General features: G+C 42.1%; 2 protein-coding genes across 2 annotated transcripts; one reads left to right on the plus strand and one right to left on the minus strand.

Moving 5' to 3' along the window:
• Nucleotides 1-448: 448 nt before the first annotated feature.
• LOC110527948 (ras-related protein rab7) lies at nucleotides 449-7914 on the minus strand. Its single transcript, XM_021609589.2, has 6 exons — nucleotides 7530-7914; nucleotides 3583-3645; nucleotides 3332-3458; nucleotides 2988-3206; nucleotides 2760-2888; nucleotides 449-1876 (listed from the first exon to the last, which is right to left on the minus strand). The coding sequence occupies exons 2-6, from the start codon at nucleotides 3633-3635 to the stop codon at nucleotides 1781-1783; spliced, it is 624 nt and encodes a 207-aa protein (XP_021465264.1). The 5' UTR covers nucleotides 3636-3645; nucleotides 7530-7914; the 3' UTR covers nucleotides 449-1780.
• Nucleotides 7915-12382: 4468 nt separating this feature from the next.
• Nucleotides 12383-17334, plus strand: LOC110527949 (dolichyl-diphosphooligosaccharide--protein glycosyltransferase subunit 1). The gene is made up of 10 exons (XM_021609590.2): nucleotides 12383-12778; nucleotides 13405-13469; nucleotides 13714-14020; nucleotides 14327-14536; nucleotides 14654-14846; nucleotides 14964-15063; nucleotides 15162-15300; nucleotides 15588-15707; nucleotides 15848-16093; nucleotides 16179-17334. Exons 1-10 carry the CDS (start codon nucleotides 12533-12535, stop codon nucleotides 16359-16361), a joined length of 1809 nt encoding a protein of 602 aa, XP_021465265.1. The 5' UTR covers nucleotides 12383-12532; the 3' UTR covers nucleotides 16362-17334.
• The last annotated feature ends 6222 nt before the right edge of the window (nucleotides 17335-23556 follow it).

The following is a 23556-nucleotide window of genomic DNA, read 5'->3' on the forward strand; positions in this document are numbered from 1 at the left end:
AAAATGACATTTAAGGTGGCTTATGGTAGAGAAACTAAAATGTCAATCTCTGGCAACAGCTCTGTTGGACATTCCTGCAGTCAGCATGCCAATTGCACGCACTCAACTTGAGACATCTGACATTGTGTGAAAAATCTGCATATTTTTGTGGCCTTTTATTGTCCCCAGCACAACGTGCACCTGGGTAATGATCATGCTGTTTAATCAGCTTCTTGATATGCCACACCTGTCAGGTCGATGGATTAGCCAGGCTCTTTCACATCCGGCCGTGATGGGGAGTCCTGTAGGGTGGCGCACAATTGGTCCAGATTTGGCCATTTTAAATAATTTGTGAACCGATTTGCCTGGTTAAATGAAATAAAACAATCTTGGCAAAGGAGAAATGCTCACTAACAGGGATGAAAACAAATTTGTGTACAACAATTGAGAGAAATAAGCTTTTTCTACATATGGAAAATTTCTGGGATCTTTTATTTCAGCTCATTAAACATTGGACCAACACTTTACATGTTGCGTTTATATTTTTGTTCAGTATGAGCCTTGATAGTCACCTATGCTTTACATGTTCTCCTTGCAGAAACACACACATTCTTTATTCAATGACTTATCAGTTCCTTGAAATCCAAAACCATTTTCAAACAATGTAGATGAAGCCATTTCATTAATATGATTAATGCTAACCGATTTCCCCTGTATTTTTTGTATAATTTAAATAAAAAGTTGTGTTCTCGGTCCTCTGATGCAATTCAAATTCTAAACATAGTAATAACAATATACAGACAGATCTGATCAGTTAAAAGAAATATCAAGCACCTGAGCTATCAGCAGACATGGAAACTGACAACATGCAGGGTTTTTGCCTACGCAAAACAATTGACAGACTTAAAGATTTGCACATAAAGTCTTGCAACAGTTGCCAGTGTAAAAATGAGGCAATAACTAATAATGACTCATATTTATATGCTTGAAAAATATCTGTCCCCTCCCCCAGCTGTATCCGATAGGACGTCCTCCCTTTGATTCTCTACCCCTTGTGTCAGGTCGCAGAATGTTGACAATTTGCTGCTCGACTTTTCCAATTGAGAAACAAAGCATGTGTCGGGCAGATAGGGGACAGTAGAGTTAAAATCCACACTGCCTCTTCAGCCTCGACATAAAATGTGTGTTTTTTATTGTGGCTCCAAAATGAGGTGTCAAACAGGATTTTAATAAGTCTACATGACAAAGTGCAAAAAAAATGCCTTGAACAACACACTCGTATGTTGGACTTGCTAGTTCACTTCCAAGACAATTAACACATGTATCTTTGGGCAGTACATTGGCATGACACACACACACACATACATACATATATATATATATATATATATATATAAATTCATCATTCTGATCCTTCACAACCTCCTTTACCACTGGAACTAACCCCCCCCCTTTAAAATGTCATAGGATTTTATTTCTGTATGTATGCATGTGTGTGAGGTTGGGTGGTGCCATGGAAACAATGGTGTCTATAAAAAAAGGTATTGTCATGAGACAGTTAAGGGGGAAATACTAAGCAGATATCAGGTTAATAAATGCTCTACTATCCATCTGGGTGTTCTTTGGGCTTGGAGACTTATCTTGAGAGTAAGTGTGTGATGTGTAAAGTATACTTTTCGAGCGGGAACTCGCATCTACGAAGGCCAGTGATAATATTGGGCAAAGGGGAGCACACAGTGAGGCATAGGGGTTAGACAAGGCAAGACAGGGTAGCAGGGCCGAAAGTAAGTCTGCTAGGACCTCAGCAGCTGCAGGCCTCCGCTGATGGCTTGGAACGTTCGTTCCTGTCCAACTTTATCGGTTCAGGGAACTCATTGTACAACTCCACCTCTGTCTCCTAAAGGGAGAAAAAGACGAGATGACGTTAAGCTTTTTGTGTGGCTTCCAACGTGCATGGAAATCAAGACGTCAATACAACAACTTGGGGAGTAACAAAAAAACTATTTCAAATCTACTTGGGTATTCAATCCTCAAAGAAACATTCTACAAACTATATTAAAAAGAAATGGGAGGAACTTTACATTGAAATAACTGATGAAACATGGTTGAACATATTAGAGACTCAACAAAGCTCCACCAACTCAAGGTCATGGAGAGAATTCTGTTGGAAGAATGTTATACGTTTCTTCATAACACCTAAACTGAAGTCAAAATAGACTGGCCCCCGACATCCTTGTTGGAGAGAATGCGGTCTATTGAGGGTGGATCACTCATATCTTTTGGACCTGCCCCGCAATCGAAACTTACTGTGGAGAAATAAGATCTAACATTGGAAAAATAACAGGATTTGACATAGAACAAACATTAATTTCTTTGTACTTGGGTGAAACACCTGATAACTTACACAATAGAGAAAAGTACCTCTTGAAGGTCCTACTGTCACTAGGAAATGGCTACAAAAAGACCCTCCCACAGTGACACAATGGATAGACATTGTAAAAGAAATACACCACATGGAATGTATGACCTTTGCTTTAAGAACACAAGAGGAGAGGTCAGGAATATTGGGAAAAATGGGTTTTGTAGGTCTAATTCAAAGACATCAATGTAACTAATATGATGAAGGTATGATGTTCACTGTAACTGCCAGTTATTTTTTGTTGTTCTTCTATTTTACTTTATTGGTCCTGTGTTCCTCAATAAAAACAAAGTATAAAAATACTGTCAATACACACACGGCATTCAGCTAAGCTCTCATAAGCTCCCTTCTGACCCCCTACCTGTTTAAGAGCATTGCGTGCAATAGTCTGGAAAGCCTGTTCAACGTTGATGGCCTCCTTTGCGCTGGTCTCGAAGTAGGGGATGTTGTTCTTGCTCTGACACCAGGCCTGTGCTCGTTTAGTCGTCACCTGTCAGATACAGACAAAAAACAGCCGTCATTCTCTGAAGGGACACACAAGCTACTTACTGTCAGATGCTCTGGTCTCAAACGCTACATCTGGATCCACCTGTCTGTTCTCCAGGTCAATCTTGTTGCCTAGCACCACGAAGGGGAAGTTCTCGGGGTCTCGGGGGCTGGCCTGTATGAGGAATTCGTCCCTCCAGCTGTCTAGGGTCTTGAAGGTGTTGGGGGCGGTCACGTCAAACACCAGCACGCAACAGTCTGCCCCGCGGTAAAACGCCACGCCCAGAGACTGGAACCTCTCCTGCCCCGCTGTGTCCCAGATCTGTGACAGAGCACAGGGGAGGAACATACATGTTTATGAAGAACAATACAATATAGGCCTACCCATTGACCTGTACTTCAGCACAGCACTTGTAATGCAACTTGATAGTACCCCTTCCCCAGTACCTGCATGGTGACAAGCCTGTCGTCCACCATCACTTCTTTCGTCAGGAAATCAGCTCCAATTGTGGCTTTGTACTGGTTACTAAACTTCTTATTCACATACTGGTTCATCAGGGAGGTCTTCCCAACTCTGACGAGATAGATTCAGGTCAGCAACAGATATGACAGAATGACTGGTAAACACATACATTTTGTAACCTCCTATGATAACAGAGAAGAAGTGTAAGTGGCTGTGCAAGGTACAGGACACTCACCCAGAGTCTCCCAGGATGATGACTTTAAGTAGTACTTTCTTCCTAGACGTCATTGTGCCACAGCTGGGGAAATATAAGGCGCACTCAATTAGAATGGTGGACTGACCATGTAGCATGGCTAACATGACCATCATACGGTCATCCTCATTGTTAGCATGATAAACACAGTATAGAAGCAGCCTATAAACACAGGCACACAGGCCTTTGCGCCCCCCCCAGGGTTAAAAAGCAATGCTGTTTATGCTCTATGACGCAGGCAATATTATAATAGGCAACTACTGTAAATACTATAACACGTCTTCGTGCCATGGAATACTTTGACCAGCTGCCAGCTCACCCTCACCGTAGTCATGTGGTCCAAAGCTAGTTGTCCAGTCGTGGGGATTACGACACACAAGACACTGGCATGACCGCACACAGAGACATTCAGGAACACGTGTAGGCTATACACATCAACACGCATAACAGCAGACCAAAGGTCAAACGTTATACCACCTGTCTGTCAATCAAATGTGAAACCACGGCCCGTTAAAAAGTTGCGATTGGCATCTGGCACAGTGTGTGTTGAAATGCTCGGAGTAGGAACAGTTCTGGGAATGTAACCAAGTACAGTTTGTCCCTCACTAAGTAAGAAACAACAAACAGACTAGTTTTTAAAACTCTGCCTTCCCCTCCAACATGTTCCTCTATTTTCACTTGTATAGGACGCAGGTTTGGGAGAGGAATGTAGGCTTAACGTAAACCAGAAGACGATTCAACATGTGAAGGCCAGTTATGAGACTTGAGCCACAGACAGCGAGAGTGGAATACACTATTCTTCTTGATAAAGCATCTCTTGCTCTCACTGACCAACATTCTCTTAACAGCATCACCAGATCTACCCCAAATAACAAATTCACAACATTTAGGCTCAGTAAGGCTGCCGTGCAGAGCCACCATTAGCACTGCTTCTCTCTGTCAAGGAGCCTCACCCTTAATGGTTACACTAGCATTGAAACGAAGCAACCTTCATTTCAACTTCAATTTATTTCAAGCAACACAACGTGACAATGAGGGCCCTCTTAAGAATTCTGCATTGACGGTAATATAATGTGCCGTTCAGAGGGTGGAACATCAAGTGTAAGGAAAGTTCAGACTAGACAGAAGCAGCATACAGGAGCTCATAAAATGTGACTTTATTCTCAGAATGTAAAAACCATCTTAAATCAGTTCACGTAACAGACACCAATTTATAGGAACTCGTCAGGCATTACTAATCAATCATTAAGATTGCTAAACTTTATAAATACTGCACCCTCAACTTCAAAACTCCTTTGCTAGTTGTACAATCATGTAATTAAGAAAATTGCTGGAAAGAAACAAATGATTGTTTTATTGAATAGGATATCATTGCTACTTAACGTGGATCCAAGTTCAGTTTTGAGATCCACTGGCGTCGAAAATGTAGTGATTTTGCCAACAAAGCCAGCTGAGCACACAGTCTTGTACCCTTAACCTTCCTAAATATGACTTTATTTATGAGTAATCAAGCAGAGTCACAAGTTAATTGACAATGAATGGCTAAATTATTTCTGGACACGAAGGGTCCACGGAACTCCTCCTCATCACTATATTCCGATCCTTAAAAGCAACGACATACAGTATCAGTTCCATTATTGGTTTCACAGTAAAATGGTGTTGGTTCCAAAAAAATCTGCAGACAAGCATGGAAAACACCAGGATAGTATTGATTCCCTACGACTGACTGGTCGATTAAGATCATGGAATAAGGAAACAAGCTATCAGGCGGGGTCAGAAACATGATGACATAGGCAGCCTAAATTTCAAAACAAGCCAGACATTTTCATTGCTGCAGTTCTTGCACAAGCAGTTAGTTACTCAGTGTCTCATACTATCCTCAATAGAAACAAAAGGTTGCACCTTTAAAAGACAGTCAACGTCCACTACCTCTGCTCTTTCATTTCAATCAGGGGCTATTGAAAGCAAAGGGAGCCAACACTGGACCGTGCAGTTTGCATTAGGCTAAGCTTTGAGTACTGAATCTTACATTTGCTCAGAGCACACAAACAAATACTGCAGCATGTCAGACAATTACATTCTAATGTGAATATTTTCCTGAGCACAGTATTAACACAGACTAAAATGGGTATAATAAGGTTATTTGGTGTAATATAGTACAGCAAAGTCAAACTGAACTAATTTTTCAATTTGTCAGTAAATTGCACCACAGGGCCTTGCATCTAGGAACCCAGACCTGGGATTTAGACCTACACAAATGATCCATTAGACCACTCGATTATGAGGGTGGAAGATGGATACATGGAGGCAAAATAGGAATAACCTCAGTCTGAACCATTAAATGAAGCATTACATTTTTTTTTTAAAATCAATTTCTAACATTTATAGGGCAGTTCTCTGACTGTGGTCTGGCTGGCTGCAACCCATGACATTCGTGCGAGTTGGGTCACATGGTTATCTAGAAAACAACACTAAGAATGATTTATTGCTTAGTGCTACCCGAATCATTGGGACAGCCATACCCTTACCTAACCCTTAACCATTTTAAAATGTAATCTTCATTGGGGTGACGTCCCAAGGATCCCGTTTAGACTATTCATTAGTCGGATTGCGTAGCAAAACATTTGGTATGTTGCAAAACGGAAACAGTTTACTTCAAATGGAAAACGTTTTGCAACAAAAACAATTTATATTGGACAAATTCCGGTAGGTCCCTCCCCGTTTCGCTCACACGATATTCTCCAAACACCCCACAGGGCAGACATCCCAATGATTCGCAAAAGAAAAACGACGTAGAGGAAGAAGAGTCGGATGCCTCGTCCGGACCCGCAGAAAGCAACTAGGAAAGCTGCCGTTACCGTCAATATTACTAGCCAACGTGCAATCATTGCTAGCACAGTCATAGTACTAGGCTAGTTATCTACCTAATGATTACAGATGAGCACATCATAAAACACTAACGTTAGCTATTTTACCAACCAGGTTAGCTAAATTGACTAGCATGACAGCTCTAGCTAAACTGTCTGCTTGTTTGCTAATGCTAACGTTCACTATTATATTACATAGCCGGTATCATATAATTAGAATACTCTAATTTAATAGGATCTCTATAGACGGGTTGGTGGTTTAAGAAACAAAACTGACACGTTCCCAACTATTGGACAAAACAGACAGGGTTGGCTTAGATTGTTGACAACATGTAAACTAGTTTACTCTCAAAATGTTTATTGAAAACAAATACATTTGCACAATGAGCGCCTGTCTCAAATTTACAGTTGTTAACTAGCTAGCGAAAGTCAAACACCTAAAAACAAAACATGGTATCAATCACAAGATACAATGGGACAGCTTTTTGTCATTGTTGACAGCTATCTGAATCATAACACTTCAGCATCATAACACAATTTCCGGCCACATTGATGCGCGCGCATGACGTTGTCAACCAACCGGAGTTGAGTAAGTTTAGTCAGCTAACTTCACCCCTGGAGGGCCTAGCTAGTAAGTTAGCTGGCTAATATTAGTTATTGCTAGCTAGAACATAGCTTAGCTATCTATACGTGTACAGAGCCATGAATTTAGAAACGTAATACTAAAAACAGTTACATGGCTCTGGACGCATACTGTTAACGCAGACATTAGCCAACTAGCTAGCAACGCCATTTGACATGCAACTTAACGTTAGCTTACTGGCTAACTGCACAGTGAATTGGGACAGAACTTTAGATTGAGTGACACACAATAGAGTAGAGAACCATTCTTTACCTAGCTGACTTTAAACAGTGCACAGTGAGTGGCTAACTTTAGTGCCCAACGCGGGGACAATCGACCCGTTAGCTAGCTCAGTACTTGGTCTCGTCTTACTAGCAGGCTAATTGGTAAACATAAAACAAATATTACTGCACAAAAAGAATATCGGCTACAATTCTTACCTTGATCAACCAGAACCAATGGATGGTATATTAAAGAATGTCAAAATGGGCCTTTCGTCGTGCTGGATGAAAAACAGATGAATTCAATTGCGTCTGTCTGCCCCCCAACCTAGGCTAGCTGGATAGCTAGCTAGTTGCCGAGATCGGACGGAAACTGGCTGGTGCCACCAGTGGTGGTTTAGTTGCAGTCAGGACGCACGTCTCTTTAATTATAACGCAATATACTTTCAATACTACTAGGTGACCACTTGTGTTTCCAAAGTAAGAGCAATTATTAAGCGAAAGGAATCCCTGCTTGTTTACTTGAAGAGGGCCTATTTCTTTCGTTTTCAGTCTCTTGTCACTTCCTCCAAAACAACTGTGTCAGCGATCTTTGACATCAGATGTTCGTGAAGACACGCCCTAAACCCGGCCCTCTTTGTATTCTGGTTTATTTTCAGGTCGGTGCAGTTAGGGTTCATTGGGATGTATTTTCAGGTCCGTGCAATTAGGTATCATTGGGACGTCCCTACCCTCATTGAAGTTGAAATTTAAAATGGGTAGGGTAGAGGTTCGATTAGGGACGTCCCAAGGATCTCGGACCATTATTTTCATCAACAACAACATTTGTTCAGACAGCTAGCTATAGGCATTATGCAAGTTATTAAAATTAGAATTTGATCATGTTGTGTACTGAAGGCATCTGCCAAGAGGTCTGTATATTTATGCCACTGCCTGCCTGGTTCTAGCAATGCACTGGCTCTGTCCCCTCAATCTTTGTCAGAAATGGGATCATCCTGCAGTCTCTTGGGCTTTTGTTGGAAGTGGGCATCTGTTCATAGTGGGGTTTATGCATGGTCCGCCTCTCAAGAGAGGGGGAATAATGTTTTCCCTGTCACTCCCTGTATTCATTGTTCTGGAACTTTATGGCACAAGAGATCTGCTTGGCTTCTACTCTGATTGATATCTCTTCGTGGTTCAAAGTCCACTGAAACACTATTCTCAATGGAAGCTTCACTGAAAGTGTTTTGTTCCAAGAGTCATATGTAGGCTTAATTTGCATCCGGGAAATTGGCTGGCCCATGTGTCTAAACTAGAAAGTCAGCTAACTCATGGATTGACTTTCTTCAGTAGTATTTTTTGTTATTCACCTCTATGAAAACATAGCATAACGACTCACACTAAAGTATTCTGCTGCTCATACTTTACTTGTATACATACTTTAAATTGCAGAGAAGAAACTAAAGTCAATGGTTGGTGCGTTGCGTTTGGCAAGGAGTCTGGGTAGCCAGGCAAATGAAAATCCTCTGGCCGATTTAAACATGGGTCAATAAAGCTTGAGAGATAATCCATCTCTATTCTGGTCGTCTTCAACTAAAGTTAGTTGTACCTAGCTACACACAGACCTAAAAGGTAAATCTGTCATAACTAAATGTGTCATGTGCTAGGTATTTTAACATTTTTTAAAATGTACACCATTTTTATTTATGTATTAATACTTAATCAGTCGTCTTCCTCAAATCAAGGGCCACAATCTTTGTGAGAGGGAGGGTATCTGATTTAATTGGTACTCGTGGCACTTCATTCAGGATAAATGGAGTTAGCCTCGAGTTAGCCTGCTCCAGAGCAGGTTAGTTCTGAAGGATTCATTACCATAGAAATGTACCTGGCTAAAAGGTGACCCACTTTTATATGACCAGTTACCCTTACACTGTAAGGTATGACAGCAGTCGATGCTTTGGTTTTGGTCGAGTCATGCGTCCTCCGAAACATGACCCGCCAAACCGCGCTTCTTGACACCCGTCTGCTTAACCTGGAAGCCAGCTGCACCAATGTGTCAGAGGAAACACCGTTCAACTGACGACCGAAGTCAGCCTGCAGGCACCCAGCCTGCCACAAGGAGTCGCTAGAGCGCGATGAGCCAATGGGACATCGGTCATGACCGGTTATGACACAGCCTGGTATCGAACCCGGGTCTGTAGCAAGCAACACTGAACAGCAACCACTGAAACATGCATGAGATTACCAGCTGTTCCGGACCACCGTGTGATCACACTCTCTGTAGCCGATGTGAGTAAGACCTTTAAACAGGTCAACATTCACAAGGCCGCGATGCCAGACGGATTACCAGGATGTGTACTCAGAGCATGTGTGGACAAACTGGTAAGTGTCTTCACTGACATTTTCAACCTCTCCCTGACCGAGTCTGTATTACCTACACGTTTCAAGCAGACCACCATAGTCCCTGTGCCCAAGAAAGCGAGGATAACCTGCCTAAATGACTACCGTCCTGTAGTCCGTCCTGTAAGAAGCTGTTAATAAGCCTTTTGGACCTAGACTTGGCACTCCGGAACCGCTTGCCGTGCTTTAGAGAGTACAGTCTATGACTTGGGTGGCTGGAGTCTTTGACAAATTTTAGGGCCTTCCTCAGACACCGCCTGGTATAGAGGTCCTGGATGACAGGAAGCTTGGCCCCAGTGATGTACTGGGCCGTACACACTACCCTCTGTAGTGCCTTGAAGTCGGAGGCCGAGCAGTGATGCAACCCGTCAGGGTGCTCTCGATGATACAGCTGTAGAACCTTTTGAGGATCTGAGGACCCTTGCCAAATATTTTCAGTCTCCTGAGGGGGAATAGGCTTTGACGTGCCCTCTTCACGACTGTCTTAGTGTGTTTGGACCATGATAGTTTGTTGGTGATGTGGACACCAAGGAACTTGAAGCTCTCAACCTGCTCCACTACAGCCCCGTCAATGAGAATGGGGGCATGCTCGGTCCTCCTTTTCCTGTAGTCCACAATCATGTCCTTTGTCTTAATCACGTTGAGCGAGAGGTTGTTGTCCTGGCACCACATAACCAGGTCTCTGACCTCCTCCCTGTAGGCTGTCTCATCGTTGTAGGTGATCAGGTCTACCACTGTTGTGTCATCGGCAAACTAGATGATGGTGCTGGAGTCGTGCCTGGCCATGCAGTCATAAGTGAACAGGGAGTACAGGAGGGGACAGAGCACGCACCTCTGAGGGGCCCCTGTGTTGAGGATCAGCGTGGCAGATGTGTTGTTACCTACCCTTACTACCTGGGGGCAGCCCGTCAGGAAGTCCAGGATCCAGTTGCAGAGGGAGGTGTTTAATCTCAGGGTCCTTAGCTTAGTGATGAGCTTTGAGGACACTATGGTGAACGCTGAGCTGTAGTCAATGAACAGCATTCTCACATACGTAGGTGTTCCTTTTGTCCTGGTGGGAAAGGGCCGTGTTGAGTGCAATAGAGATTGCATCATTTGTGGATCTATTGGGGTGGTATGCAAATTGGAGTGGGTCTAGGGTTTCATGGATAATAGTGTTGATGTGAGCCATGACCAGCCTTTCAAAGCACTTCATGGCAACAGATGTGAGTGCTATAGGTCAGTAGTTATTTAGGCAGATTACCTTAGTGTTTTGGGGCACAGGAACTATTGAGTGCGGTCTTAGTGCCAGCATCGGTTTGTGGTGGTAAATAGACAGCTACGAAGATTATAGATGAAAACTCTCTTGGTTAACAGTGTGGTCTACAGCTTATCATGAGATACTCTACCTTAGGCGAGCAAAACCTTGAGATTTCCTTAGATTTCGTGCACCAGCTGTTGTTTACAAATATACATAGACCGCCACCCCTTGTATTACCAGAGGCCTCTGTTCTTATCCTGCCGAAAAAGTGTAAAACCCGCCAGCTGTATGTTATTCATGTCGTCGTTCAGCCACGACTCGATGAAACATTAGATATTATAGTTTTTAATATCCCATGGGTAAGATATACGTGATCGTAGTTCGTCTATTTTATTATCCATTGATTGTACGTTGGCTTATAGGACTTACAAGTTACCCAGACCTTCATCTCCGATATCTCCGTCTCTTCCGACTCGACTTTAAAGAACTTCTTGGTAGCCTAGTGGTTAGAGCGTTGGGCCAGTTACCTAAATCAAATCCCCGAACTGACATGGTAAAAATGTGTCGTTCTGCCCTTGAGCAAGGCAATTAACCCAGTGTTCCCTGGGCTCCGAAGACGTGGATGTTGATTATGGCAGCCCCCGCACCTCTCTGATTCAGAGGTTAAATGCTCAAGTCACATTTCAGTTGAATGCATTCAGTTGTTCAACTGACAAGGTATCCTCCTTACTTAAGTCGTTTTTTTGCGTATCTGTACTTTACTATCATTTTTTTTTACAACTTTTACTTTTACTCCACTACATTCTTAAAGAAAATAATTTACTTTAAAAAAATATATTTACATACATTTTCCCTGACACCCGAAAGTACTCATTACATTTTGAATGCTTTGCCGGACATGAAAATGGTCAAATTTACACACTTATCAAGAGAACATCCCTGGTCATCCTTACTGCCTCTGATCTGGTTGACTCACTAAACACAAATGTTTCATTTGTAAATGATGGCTGAGTGTTGGAGTGTGATCTGGCTATCCGTAAAAAAGAAAAGAAAATCGTGTGGTCTGGTTTGGTTAATATAAGGAATTTGACATTATTTATTATTTTACTTTTGATATTTAAGTATATTTTAGGAATTACACTTACTTTTGATACTGAAGTATTTTTAAAAGCAAATACTTTTACTCAAGTGGTATTTACCTGGTGACTTTTACTTGAGTTATTTTCTATTAAGGTATCTTCACTTTCACTCAAGTATGACAATTGAGTACTTTTTCCACCACTTCCACAACACAACACCTTCTGTCAGTGGCGAAATTACACGTATGTTCTGAGAGGGGTGCTACTTCTGTGTCTGATCTACACAGCTCCTTTTGTGTGCAAGATTTTGAATTGCCAAGGACCTTTATTAGTTTTGATAACAGGGTAGAGACGTCTCCCTCTGCCGTATTTGTTCGGAACAGCATGACGTCAGTACGTGAGGACTGAATGAAACGTCATCCTTAAGGCTGCAGCTTTGGTCCTGAAGTGGTGCGTGGCCTTTCTTCCTCTCTAGCTTCAACTTAACAATTAAGCAAATTATCTTTAAGTTTAATTTCATAACCATGGCGCGAAACATCCCCTTCTTCGCCGCACCCATTTATCTGCTCCTTATCACTGTACTGTGTTATCGAGTGGCTGCGGACGGGCTGGTGAACGAGGAGGTGAAACGAACGGTGGACCTGAGCACGCACCTTGCTAAGATAACAGCAGAGATTCTTCTGTCAAATCAGGGAGACTCGGCGGTACATAACTTTATCTTGGCGGTAGAGCCCGACCTGGCCCCCCACCTAGCTTATGTCGGTGCATCGGTAAGTGATTTCAGAATGAATTTGCTGTAAACCACATTTTGCCAGATAGCTAGTTGGCTAACTAACATTAGCTAGCCGGATAACATTAGCTAGTTAGCTAACATGAACATCTTTGTCCAGGTTCGCCCAGTCAAGGTAAGGATGCTACAGTACTTAATCGCTAGTAAATGTCCACTTTTGTTAAATGGTGGATCTACCAAACTGTGGAAGGGCTGTAGCAAAAACATTTTAATAAGTACATTTATATGACGGTGGTGTGGAACTGTTTGAATGGGCTAGCGGGTGCACTTCCGCAACACAACTTGTTCCGTCAGTGGCTAAATGACACGTATGCGCTGAGAGGGTAGCTACTTCCGTGTCTGATCTGAACAGCCCCCTTTTGTGTGCAATATCTTTAAATTGCCTGGGACCTTAATTTATGTCAGATAGTAGGGGAAATAATTGTCTATCTAGCAACTATCAGTGATTGTTTACACAATGATTGTTTTCCCGTGGGGAATGAACACTCTACATTCACACCGTTGCATACTCACTCACTCATTCCTGCCTGTAAATGAATACACCTCATGTCCAGTTGTAGTTGAATTGTAGCAGAATGGACAGACATGTAAACGTGTCTTTGCTAGGTGAAGGGTGATGAAGAGGAGGATGCCATGCTTGAGCTCAAGCAAACAACAATCCAAGGTCAAAGGTGAGAAGTTTATAATATATTGTGCATCCCTGTTCACTAAGATTATATTGCATTATTATTATCATGGATCTTGTATGTCATTAGACTGTAAAGTTTGTAGATATGCACATTTTCACCATGTTAAACTTCACCCCTTTTTTCCAGTGGAGTTTCTCTCACTGTTTTAGTTTGTCCCTTTGTTTTTAGAACCATATATGTTGGTGCTGGTGACCTGACCCCTCTCCTATCTGCAATCCTCTTACAGTGGGGAGTTTTACAAGGTGCAGTTACCCTCCAGTCTGGGTGTGGGTGCTAAGCTGCGGGTGAAGGTGGAGACTGTCCTGAGCCACATCTTGAGGCCCTTCCCCACCCACATCACCCAGGCTGAGCGTCAGCTGGTGGTGTTCCAGGGTAACCACTACCTGTACTCCCCCTACCCCACCCGCAGCCAGACCACCCGCGTCCGCCTCGCCTCTAAGACTGTGGAGAGCTACACCAAGCTGGGCAACCCCAGCAAGAGCGATGAAGCTATTGAGTATGGCCCCTTCCGTGATGTCGCCCCTTTCAGCGAGGTAAAGTGTCTCTGAAGTCCCTGACTGGATTTAATATAATTTTTATGTATATTTTCTGACTTTATTGAATAGATAGATAAAGAGGATGACAGTGGTGAAAGATGGACATTGTGTCAAAGGGTAGAAGGCTGGATTCTAACCATACACATGTGTAGACGTGTGCTGGAGGCTCCGGCTGAGACCGCTAGGCCATGTCCTTGAATGGTTTAAGCACTTTTGGGCCAGCTGAATAGCGGACATTGGCTTAGTGGAGTCATATTTGGTTTAGAAGCAAAGGGAGAAATGTGTTTTTTTTGTTCTTTTTAGGATGCCATGAAGGTCCATTATGAGAACAACACACCCTTCCTCACCATTAGCAGCATCACCCGCATCATCGAAGTCTCCCATTGGGGAAACATTGCTGTGGAAGAGACCATTGACATGAGGCACACAGGTGCATTCCTGAAAGGGCCTTTCTCCCGTTATGACTACCAGCGTCAGTCTGACAGTGGCATCTCATCAGTTAAATCCTTTAAGGTGTGTTGATTTTTAAAGACTCCTTTATTTCCATGGATCTTGGGGCATTTTCAAATCATGCTCGCAGGAGGACTTCTTAAGATTGTATAATAACTGCATCTCCTCACTCTCCCGAAGACCATCCTTCCTGCATCAGCCCAGGATGTGTACTACCGGGATGAGATCGGCAACATATCCACCTCCCACCTACAGATTCTGGAAGAATCTGTGGAGGTGGAGGTTCGGCCCCGCTTCCCTCTGTTTGGTGGCTGGAAGACCCACTACATTATCGGCTACAATCTGCCCAGCTATGAGTACCTCTACACTCTGGGTGAGTTGAGTTGGCTAAATTACCATGACTATTAATAACCAGAAGTCTTTAAAGAGAAATGGCCCGAAAGCTAAAAAATTATATGCTAATGCTTGAATTCATCCCGTTGGTTCTCAGGGGATCAGTATGCTCTGAAGATGAGGCTGGTTGACCATGTATATGATGACCAAGTCATCGACTCCCTCACTGTTAAACTCATACTGCCAGAAGGCGCCAGGTGAGCATGCATGATGTTCATGTGCACACTCCTTTAGTGTCTGTGGAAATGGACAGATCTCCTGTTTCATTCTAATGATCCACATCTTTTCCTCTCAGGAACATCCATGTGGAAACCCCCTACCCCATTGACCGCATTCCAGACCAGCTGCACTACACCTACCTGGACACCTTTGGTCGTCCTGTGCTGGTGGCTTCTAAGAACAATCTGGTGGAGCAGCACATCCAGGATATAGTGGTGAGCTGCTAGGCCCTAGTGGAAGAGGGAATTGGAGACTTTAGGGGGAGGTTCTGGGTAGAAAGGAAGGCAGTTTGTTTGTATGAGTTAACCAGAGTATGCCATTACTATGACAGGATTGTTATAAGCAGTCGCTCCAGAGATACACCACCACTAGGGCCCAGCATCTGCATGCTTTACATCTGAAACCCTTGCAGAGAAACGTTTTAGATGCAATGTAAGATTAGGTCCCTCATTGATGTTGCAAGTTCCTCAGTGTCTCGCTCTCTCTCTCTCTCATCCCCCAGGTGCATTATACCTTCAATAAGATCCTGATGCTGCAGGAGCCTTTATTGGTGGTGGGGGCCTTCTACATCCTCTTCTTCACAGTCATCATCTACGTGCGCCTGGACTTCTCCATCACTAAGGTACTCCATCCTCAACATACTCTGCTGCTCTTATTATGAGGAGCACTTTAACTCTCCTGTCATTACTCCCTTCTAAGTTCATTTTTTTTCCCTGTATGCACTTCCTGACACTCCCCTTCTCTCTCCATCTTTTTATCAAGGACCCTGCTGCAGAGGTTCGTATGAAGGTGGCCTCCATCACAGAGCAGGTCCTGACTCTGGTCAACAAGCGTTTAGGTCTGTACCGCCACATGGACGAGGTGGTTAATCGCTATAAGCAATCCCGAGACACGGGGGCCCTGAACAGCGGCCGCAAGACCCTGGAGGCCGACCACCGCACCCTCACCAACGACATCAGCTCCCTGCAGGCCCGCCTCAAAACAGAGGGCTCCGACCTCGCAGATAAGGTGTGTGTATTCAATTGCGTGTACAGTATTTGTATCTACCTGTGTGTGTACACTGCTGAGCCTTACATTTCACTGTGTTTTTCAGGTGGGTGAGGTGCAGAAGCTGGACGGCCAGGTGAAGGACCTGGTGGGTCGCTCCTGTCAAGAGGCTGAGCGCCTGGTGGCAGGCAAGGTGAAGAAGGAGGCCTACATCGACAACGAGAAGACCCTAGCTAGCAAGAGACTGGAGCTGGTGACGCGCATCGACAGTCTGCTGGACACCCTGTAAACGCCACAATACACACATGATGGTGTGCAGTATACACACATGCTATACACACACACACACATAAACACACGTGCTGCCCCAGCTACACGTCTGTTGAACCGCTCTTGCACTCATTTATAATAAGGAACATCGACATTTTCACTCTCAAAGCTCAATGTCCATCCTCTGAGACTCAGACACGAAATAAACACACTCGCGCAAAGTAACCTGTAGGTGCATACAAACACTCGTGCCTTTGTGCCCCGCTAAAAACATGACGGCATTATGCTTAACACCACAGTGAGTGCTTGCGTCACACCTTATGTGGAAGAGTCTAGTGTGAGTTAAATTGCGCGGAAGAGTGTTGCTCAGAGTAAATGCAGCATTTTCATGTTTAAATTTGGAATCCTCTTGTATTGTTTAGTTTTCACCCTTTTGTATGATTTTTTTGGAGATGAACAATAAATTGTTTTACTATGGATAGTCAAGTTACTCTGTAAGGGTTGTCTCATACATGTCTCATCTGTCCCATGTCTATACTCCCATGAGCCCTTCCAACCTGTGTGCTCCTCTAAAGGGGAAGTAGTCATCATTGCCGGGGTCCATGTGAGTCAAACAATCTCTCATTGTCTTTGTCGTATTCTTTGCATTTACAAACCACAATTGCTCCTTCCCCCTGGCCATTACATGTTGTATATTTGAACAATGTTGAAGCTCTGAAACCGTGTGGAGCCCAATTCAAAGGGTTACCTTTACCGTTATCTTTATGTTAAGTTTCTAATTCTTCCTCTGTAAAATTTCTAACATTTGTATGATTTCTTGTTTTGTAATGGTATGTTTTCTTTGATTAGTAAATGCATGACAGGCCATGTGTGTGGGGAAGAGTATGTGCCAATCGAAGACATTGGTTGATAACGTAAGTAAACCTGTACCAGTAGTAAATTAAATGGGGAAAAATAACCAAATTTGAAATAAATCTGGGAAAAAATACAAATTTGTTTTATTTTTTTTTATATATAAAATGTGTTGAAACATTGTCTGACAGCAGTGTGAAAACCAAATGATTGATACACCTTTGAAACTCTTCAGGGAAGTAACCTAGTTCCACCAACTGAGGGCAATCTTGCTCTCAATATATTTTCCCACCTCTGTTGGTGACTGAATCATTCAGCTTTTGACTTTGGGAAGTGAGAGTACAAAGTTGAGCCTAACTTTTTTTAAATTCAATATGTATACAAATATGTGCACAATCCATGTTATCTACAGTATCTATGAAGATGTGGTTTGCTGATTTTAAGTTCCTCATCACCAAGAATAATAATTGGTTTAATGATGAAGACATTTAAATAATGGCTCATGTGTCAATGAGTATGCAAGAGGGCAATGGTGGGTTGAATTCTCCGTACATTTAAAGATATCACATACTGAATGACATTGATTACATTTCCCTTCTCTCTCCACACTCTGGGAATTTGCATGAATTTCCAACACTGATGTATCATGGTGTGCACACCAGGCCTCAGGAGGTTGATCCAAACCTCTGGAGGAGGGTGGAGACCTGCTTAAGTCTTCCAAATCAGAGAGTAGGACAAACAGGAGGTATGAGACAGGTCATTCTAAGGTCGCTGCTTTCCCTTTAGGGTCATGAGAGGTTGGCTTAGTTCATTTCCTGTGCCATAATAACAAAACTCATTCTGGTTGCCATGATAACATTAACTTATTGTATGTGCCATACAATAATCATTGTGAAAATACATATTGGAGGAAGGCAAAGACAATGTCTGTTAGCACTGATGTTCTGTGGTGTTAAAAGGCTCCACAATGGCGTTTTTGTTAGTGTTTGTGCTTCAGTGGAGATTTGGAGCTGCAGGGCTGGGAGACCCTCTCATTCTCACACCAACAAACTACTGCAGACAGACTGTAGTAGACAGTTTCCCTCGCTTGTTTGCTATGTCAAACAAAATGACTGAGGTAATGTAATGCTTCTTACAATCTAATGACACCATCACATCGCAACTTGGTTACAAGATTGTCAGATATTGTATCCTTCACCAGGTTGAGTATCATCTGTATACTTTATACTACTGTATACAGTGTTTTCTTGTAATAGCTTAGTGTAATTTACTGTGTGTGGTTGGTTGATACAGTTGAAGTCGGAAGTTTACATACACTTAGGTTGGAATCATTAACTTGTTTTTCAACCACTCCACAAATTTCTTGCTAAAAAACTATAGATTTGGCAAGTCGGATAGGACTTCTACTTTGTGCATGACACAAGTCATTTTTCCAACAATTGTTTACAGATGATTTAATTTATAATTCAATGTATCACAACTACCAATTACTCAATACTAATTGAGTGTATGTAAACGTTTGACCCACTGGGAATGTGATGACAGAAATAAAAGCTGAAATAAATCATTCTCTCTACTATTATTCTGACATTTCACATTCTTAAAATAAAGTGGTGATCATAACTGACCTATGACAGGGATTTTTACTTGGATTAAATGTCAGGAATTGTGAAAAAACAATGTATTTAAATGTATTTGGCTAAGGTGTATGTAAACTTCCGACTTCAACTGTATGTGGCTGGTAGAAGGAACAGATTCGTTAGATGTTCTTTTGAGTTCTGGCTCTGCCTTGCTTCAGCCTCTAGTGGATGGTCGCACCAGGGCTGCGGTTGAGTTGTTGGCCAAAGTCGAGCACAATTCTGTCTAAACCGGAATCTACGAACAGATCCGTATCCTGATGTGGCGAACAGTGAAAGCTGAAACACTGGTGTGTGCATAGGTGTGTGTGCGTGCGTAAGGGGCACCATGTGGTTGTTATGTAACTTAGGCTATTGCAAGTAGGTTATTTCTCAGAACTGATGAATATTGGGAATTCAGAGGGCAAGAGCAACATGACGTGCTGGGGATTGATTATGTTGATTTTACCTGCAGCCCTCTTCTCCTAATCTCTTTCTCTCTCTCCCTCTCTTTCACGCATGCACACACACACACCCTTCTGAACACACACATACACACACACCTCTCTGTCACGCATGCGCACACACACGCACACACACACACACACACACAATAAGGGAAGAGATCCACACATCAAGTGCGTTAGGCCTCTGTACTCTGTGACGTTGATGGAATATTCTCCTAACCCTCAGAAAACTGGACACATGAATGTTCATGCAACATCCCATGAAAGTGCCTAGAACAATGGGGTATTCTGGGAACATGGTAACCACATTCTGGGTCAATTCTGTTTGCCGTTAAGGGAATGTTCTAACTCTAGTGCCAAAACATGATAAATAGTTGCTAAAATACATTGAATGTTCCCAGAATGACAGAAAACTGGACACTCAAACTTCAGGAGAACATTACGGGTAACATTACAAAAACATTACAAATCGGTGAACAATGTGAACAAATAATTAATGATATACTGTATTTCGAAAATAAACGAAAATAAAAAACATTACATATTTGTTCCTAGTTTAAATTGCAGAGCAGATGGGAGGGATTTGCCCGTGGAAGGAACAGGCTCACACCAATTCACACCTCTATCAAAAACCTCAAGCTATCAGGTGAATTTCCACTATGCTTTCAAATCACTTGTTTTAGGCCAATAGTGTCGTAATAGTGCCTGCGGTTAGACAGTCTTTTTTTTTTTTTACAGATCCTTTTAGTTGACTATTGTTTTAGCACTTGGTAATAATTTGTATTCGTGAATTGTTTTAAACTTGAGTTGAATCACTTTTGACGGACGGACGGACGGACGGACGGACGGACGGACGTCAAATTTGTCAAAGCAAAGGAAAAACACTTGAATGAGTAGGTGTTCTAAAACGACAGACAGAGACAAGGGCAGGAGACAGCATCTAATGTAGAAAAGGCAGAAGTTTGTGGCACAGTACTTGTAACGCCCTGCCACCTTCAGGACAAGTTGATGTATATGAGGATCCTACCTCTCCTCTCTCTGTCCTCTCTCTCTCTCCCCTCTCTCTCTCGCTCTCTCTCCCCTCTCTCTCTCTCTCAATCTCTCTCTCTCTACTTGAAGGGAGCTTTTATTTTCGGGGTGACGGACGGACGGACGGACACATTTTTAAAATGATAAATTCAAGCATTGCATTTCATGGTCTGGAATGTATGTATGTATGACGGAAAAAATAAAAAAATAAATCCAAAAAGTATTAGCATTAGTCACGTAAACACAGAAATAAACAAATGGTATAAAAAATAAACGTTTTTAAAAACATCGAAACGCATGCACAAGCATTTAACATCCCAAAATAATAAACAGATCAGTCAGTCCATTTACTGTTATTGCATGTCACTTTGATACAAAGGGGCAACAAAAAGAAAACTGAAAAACATGTGACGGACGGACAACAGGGAGAGATTGGGAGATCGCTGGAAGGGTTGTGTTCGTCTGACTTCAAACAGAGGATTGTGTCGCGGGTGTGGAGAGACATTCTTGTCAGGGGTCGGGTGGGGTGGACGGAGGGAGGGTTGAGGGGATGGAGGAAAAGGTGGAAGGGAGACAGAAATAGGAAAAGATCATTGAGAATGTTGTCGTTGCGTCCATCTACTGCATATACAGTTGAAGTCGGAAGTTTACATACACTTTAGCCAAATACATTTCAACTCAATTTTTCACAATTCCTGACATTTAATCCTAGTAAAAATTCCCTGTCTTAGGTCAGTTAGGATCACCACTTTACTTTAAGAATGTGAAATGTCAGAATAATAGTAGAGAGAATGATTTATTTTTAGTGCTTCACAGTTGGGATGGTGTTCTTTGACTTGCAAGCCTCCTCCTTTTTCCTACAAACATAACGATGGTCATTATGGCCAAACAATTCAATTTGTGTTTCATCAGACCAGAGGACATTTATCCAAAAAGTATTCTCTTTGTCCCCATGTGCAGTTGCAAACTGGCTTTTTTATGGCGGTTTTGGCGCAGTGGCTTCTTCCTTGCTGAGCTCCCTTTCAGGTTATGTCTATGTAGGACTCATTTTATTGTGGAAATAGATACTTTCGTACCTGTTTCCTCAAGCATCTTCACAAGGTCCTTTGCTGTTGTTCTGGGATTGATTTGCACTTTTCGCACCAAAGTACGTTCATTTCTAGGAGACAGAATGCATTTCCTTCCTGAGCGGTATGACGGCTGCGTGGTCCCATGGTGTTTATACTTGCGTACTGTTGTTTGTACAGATGAAGTTGGTACCTTCAGGCGTTTGGAAATTGCTCCCAAGGATGAACCAAACTTGTGGGGGTCTATTAGCCTATCAGAAGCTTCTAAAGCCATGACATAATTTTCTGGAATTTTCCAAGCTGTTTAAAGGCACAGTCAACTTAGTGTATGTAAACCTCTGACCCACTGGAATTGTGATACAGTGAATTATAATTGAAATTATCTGTCTGTAAACAATTGTTGGAAAAATGACTTGTCATGCACAAAGTAGATGTCCTAACCGTCTTGCCAAATCTATAGTTTGTGAACAAGAAATTTGTGGAGTGGTTGAAAAACGAGTTTTAATGACTCCAACCTAAGTGTCTGTAAACTTCCGACTTCAACTGTATACAGTGCATAGTGCACTTGTCTTCACATTTTACTGCCTTAAAATTAAATCTAAAAAGGGATTAAATTAGATTTTTTTTCCTACAGATCTACACAACATACATCCCATTTTCAAAGTGAAAGAGAATTACAGAACATTTTCCAAATTAATACAATAAGGTTTGAGACAAGGTTTGAATAGTGCTGCATTTTTTAAAAACAAAAATAATGGATATATGTTGCTATTAGAGTCATAGGATAACTATAGTTCTAACTATGCTTTGTGGAAAGTAACTATTTTTCCGGGGGAACAAATAGTTTATTTTGAGGTGACTACAACTATTTGAGTACAGATCTCAGAAGGTAACTACTTTTGTAAGCAATTTGAAAACAGATTTGAGAAAGCAACTACTTAAAAAAAAAACATTTGATTACATTTCTCGTGAAGTGACTACTTTTCGGAAACTTTTGGATTGGCTGCCTTCATCAAATGGCAGGGCTGTATCTGAAACTGCATGTTGAAGATAGAAATAGAAGGAATAGAGCACACACAATCTCTTATACTATTCTAATTTATCTGACAGTCATATTTGAAGTTTCATTCCAGAATGCTACAGTGCCTTCAGAAAGTATTCAAACCTCTTGAGTTTTTTCCACATTTGTTGTGTTAAAGCATGAATTTTAAATCGATTAAATCAATATTTTTTTTGTCACTGTCCTACACACAATACCCCATAATGTCAAAGTGGAATTATGTTTTTCAAAACATTTTTACAAGTGAATTATGAAAAGCTGAAAGGTCTTGAGTCAATAAGTATTCAACCCCTTTGTTATGGCAAGCCTCAATAAGTTTAACCAGTCACATAATAAGTTGCATGGACTCACTCTGTGTGCAATAATAGAGTGATTACCTCACCTCTGGACCCCACAAATACGTACGTTCCCTCAGTCGAGCAGTGAATTTCAAACACAGATTCAACCACAAAGACCAGGGAGGTTTTCTAATGCAGGAACATTCCCGGTCTTCTTGGTAAACAACTCCAGTGTAGATTTGGCCTTGTTTTTTTAGGTTATTGTCCTGCTGAAAGGTGAATTAATCTCCCAGGTGACGGGTAGAAAGCAGACAGAACAAGGTACTCCTCAAGGATTTTGCCTGTGCGTAGTTCCATTACATTTCTTTTTTTATCCTGAAAAACTCCCCAGTCCTTAACGATTACAAGCATAGCCGTAACATGATGCAGACACCACTATGCTTGAAAATATGAAGAATGGTATACTCTGTAATGTGTTGTATTGGATTTGCCCTGAACATAACACTTTGTACTCAGGACAAAGAGCTTTTCACGGTACTACTTTAGTGTCTTGTTGCAAACAGAATGCATGTATTGGAATATTTTATCTTCTTTACCAGGCTTCCTTCTTTTCACTCTGTCAATTACGTTGGAATTGTACTGTAACTTCAAGGATTTGATCCATCCTCAGTTTTCTCATGTCACAGCCATTATACTCTGTAACTGTTATAAAGTCACCATTGGCCTCATGGTGAAATCCATGAGAGGTTTTCTTCCTCTTCAGCAACTGAGTTAGGAAGGATGCTTGTATCTTTGTAGTGACTGGGTGTATTGATACACCATCCAAAGTGTAATTATTAACTTCA

This window comes from Oncorhynchus mykiss, chromosome 7, assembly GCF_013265735.2.
Source record: "Oncorhynchus mykiss isolate Arlee chromosome 7, USDA_OmykA_1.1, whole genome shotgun sequence".
NCBI lineage: Eukaryota > Metazoa > Chordata > Actinopteri > Salmoniformes > Salmonidae > Oncorhynchus > Oncorhynchus mykiss.

Coding starts and splice junctions, on each gene's coding strand:
- LOC110527949 (XM_021609590.2), top strand. CDS start 12,533: ATGGCGCGAAACATCCCCTTCTTCGCCGCACCCATTTATCTGCTCCTT. Junction 14,021..14,326: donor ATGTCGCCCCTTTCAGCGAG/GTAAAGTGTCTC, acceptor TGTTCTTTTTAG/GATGCCATGAAGGTCCATTA. Junction 15,301..15,587: donor AGCACATCCAGGATATAGTG/GTGAGCTGCTAG, acceptor CTCATCCCCCAG/GTGCATTATACCTTCAATAA.
- LOC110527948 (XM_021609589.2), bottom strand. CDS start 3,635: ATGACGTCTAGGAAGAAAGTACTACTTAAAGTCATCATCCTGGGAGAC. Junction 3,207..3,331: donor ACAGGCTTGTCACCATGCAG/GTACTGGGGAAG, acceptor GCTCTGTCACAG/ATCTGGGACACAGCGGGGCA. Junction 2,889..2,987: donor TTGACCTGGAGAACAGACAG/GTGGATCCAGAT, acceptor TGTATCTGACAG/GTGACGACTAAACGAGCACA.